The sequence below is a fragment of the Cucumis melo genome, chromosome 1 (assembly GCF_025177605.1).
Source record: "Cucumis melo cultivar AY chromosome 1, USDA_Cmelo_AY_1.0, whole genome shotgun sequence".
Taxonomy (NCBI): domain Eukaryota; kingdom Viridiplantae; phylum Streptophyta; class Magnoliopsida; order Cucurbitales; family Cucurbitaceae; genus Cucumis; species Cucumis melo.
In genome coordinates, this window is record NC_066857.1 from 18282952 (window position 1) to 18285535 (window position 2584).

Here is a 2584-nt window from a genome sequence, read left to right on the forward strand (position 1 = left end):
TGAGAGAGATGATTCTGCATCTCTAAATAATTCCAAATTCTTTGTGCCATCTCTTTTGTTCTTAGTGCACCTTTTAGTTTTCAAAGATACGAATCGCTAAAATTCTCATATCGTTGCCCCAACTATAGGAAATTAACCGCCACAACACCTACAAACCCTACATTTATTTTTCTTATAAATTGCACTCACTTCCCCAACTCTTTGACACAAACATTACTCTTCCATTTTTGGTCCTCTTTTCAAAACCCATTTGTTTTGTTTTGGCAATTCAAAGCTCAATATTACCAAAAGTAATGGCTTCAATGTCCTCACATGGCTCAAATGCATGGACTAAAATGCAAAACAAGACGTTTGAAAAGGCTTTGGCTGAGTATGATCAAGACACTCCTGAAAGATGGGTGAATGTTGCTAAGGCTGTTGGTGAAAAAACTGAAGAGGAAGTCAAGAGGCATTACCAACTTCTCCTTCATGATGTCAAACATATCGAGTCTGGCAATGTCCCTTTTCCCTATCCAACAACCTCGAGCGATGATGATTTGCCGAGGAAAAGAGGTGTCGTTTGAATTTCATCCTATTTGATATGATGTTTCTCGTTTCTGGTTTTCAATCTCTCTATGAAACAAACTTTGTACCTGCTCTTGGTTTCTTGTGGTTTCTTGTTTTCCATTATTCAAAAATTACGTGTTTTCAAAATTGTGAAGAAGGTTTATGGCAACAATAAAAACCAAAGTTTTTTGTTTTCCGATGTCTTTATCTCGTTTGTTATATTATTTTTTCTTTACTTTTAAATTGCATAAGAAACTGTTCATTTTAAATTTTATATACCAAGTTCTCCTTTGATTATATTATTTATTCTTCTTCTTTTTTTGTTTTTTCTTCTCAGGATGAGTAAGAACAAGCCCTTCATTGATCGAGCTAGTGCAATACTTTGAAGAATATAAAAGAAGAACGAACCATCCCTTTAAATGCAGTTTTACTAATGATGAAAGAATAAATAAGAGTTTAATTATTTGAAATTTTGTTCCTCTCTGAGAGTATGAGAGTTCTTGTTATATGGTACGACATTCATATCTATAAGGAATGTTTAATTTAATATTTAACTTCATTTTCTTATAATACTTTAAATTGAAACTTGAGAATATATATCCCTCATCCAGGAAATTTATGTATAAGTTCAAAATATGATCATTTTATTTCATTAAGTTTAGATTCATTTTAAGTTAATCCTTTTATTTTCATGGGTTCAAATTAAATTATCGAAAAAAACTTGGTTGTATTCGAGTTATTTCCATCTCTCATGTAGTCAGGTTGCACCCAATTAATAAAAACCCGACCTGAATCAATTTATTTTCATAAAAATAATATTTTATACAGTTACTTTTTCTCTATTTCCTTATACTTGTCGCCGTTATTATTATCATTATTATTTGTTTAATCCTACTGTAAAAGTGAAAGGTTTTTCCAAATAAAAAACGTGGTGTTATGTTGTTAAATTTCATCATTAGCCAAGTCTCCTTAAATCAAATGCAGAAAGATTGGTATTGATCTCATTATACTTTGGTTTAACAACTCATTGAAATTTAAATCTATTTTAAAGGTTCAAAGCCCACATTGAAATGAGTATCTTTGTTGGATTTGATGTTGACATGAGTATCTTGGTTTCTAATTATATCGATTTTTTTTTTAATTTTATTGAACTTTTTTTAGTTTGGCAAGGTTGAACGTTTTAAACCACTCCTAGTAATAGAGACATTAATGGACTTGTTCACATGGCTAGAATATAGTCAAGATTATTAAAGATCTAAAGAGTATTGAAGTATATGAGAAATCGAGGATAGAATGGAAATGAGATCACAAAACGTAAAAATAGTGAAAAAGATGATCTGGTTTGAAAACTATGAGACAAAATATGACTCTATTTTGGCATTAGGATCGTAGAATTTATTTTGTCTTTATTTCCAAAATACAAGTGTGTGACATGACAAAAAATTGAGATTTCTCTTACACGATCGGTTGCTTTCTTGAAGCTACTACTGTTACAAATCAAATCCAACGTGTTCAATAATACAAACATAAATTTTATAAAAGAATACACTTTCTCAAATATAATAATATTTCATATTGTAGCTTTAAATTAAAGTTTAAATTTCAAATAATACTCGTAGTTTGGGTAAAAAATATCCCTAAATTTTTAAAAGTTAAAAATCATCCTTAAACATTTAAAAAATGACAAAAAAAAAAAATACAGCTTTGGATGGAAATCATTGAAGTTTTGTTAAAAAATACACATGAACTATTGAAAAAGTTTCGCAAAATATACCCTTGAGTTTAAAAATAGTTAAAAAAAATACTCATCAAATTAAAATTTACACCAATTTTCTCACAATCCGAAATAGAAACCTAAGTTTTAAGTTAAAATCATAGTCTTAAAATTTATTTAATTATTAAAACACAGTGATAGATCACGAACACAGCCAACCTCTGTAGTTATTATTGGAATTAACATACGGTTAATTGTCACATAAATTTAAAAATGTATTTCACGACTATTAACACACAACGAATCTGAAAGATCTATCAGTAT

General features: G+C 29.2%; 1 protein-coding gene across 1 annotated transcript; it reads left to right on the plus strand.

The window, feature by feature from the left end:
- The first annotated feature begins 207 nt into the window (after positions 1-207).
- On the plus strand, positions 208-1118 carry LOC103489762 (protein RADIALIS-like 2). The gene is made up of 2 exons (XM_008449072.3): positions 208-552; positions 884-1118. Exons 1-2 carry the CDS (start codon positions 294-296, stop codon positions 886-888), a joined length of 264 nt encoding a protein of 87 aa, XP_008447294.2. The 5' UTR covers positions 208-293; the 3' UTR covers positions 889-1118.
- Positions 1119-2584: the final 1466 nt, after the last annotated feature.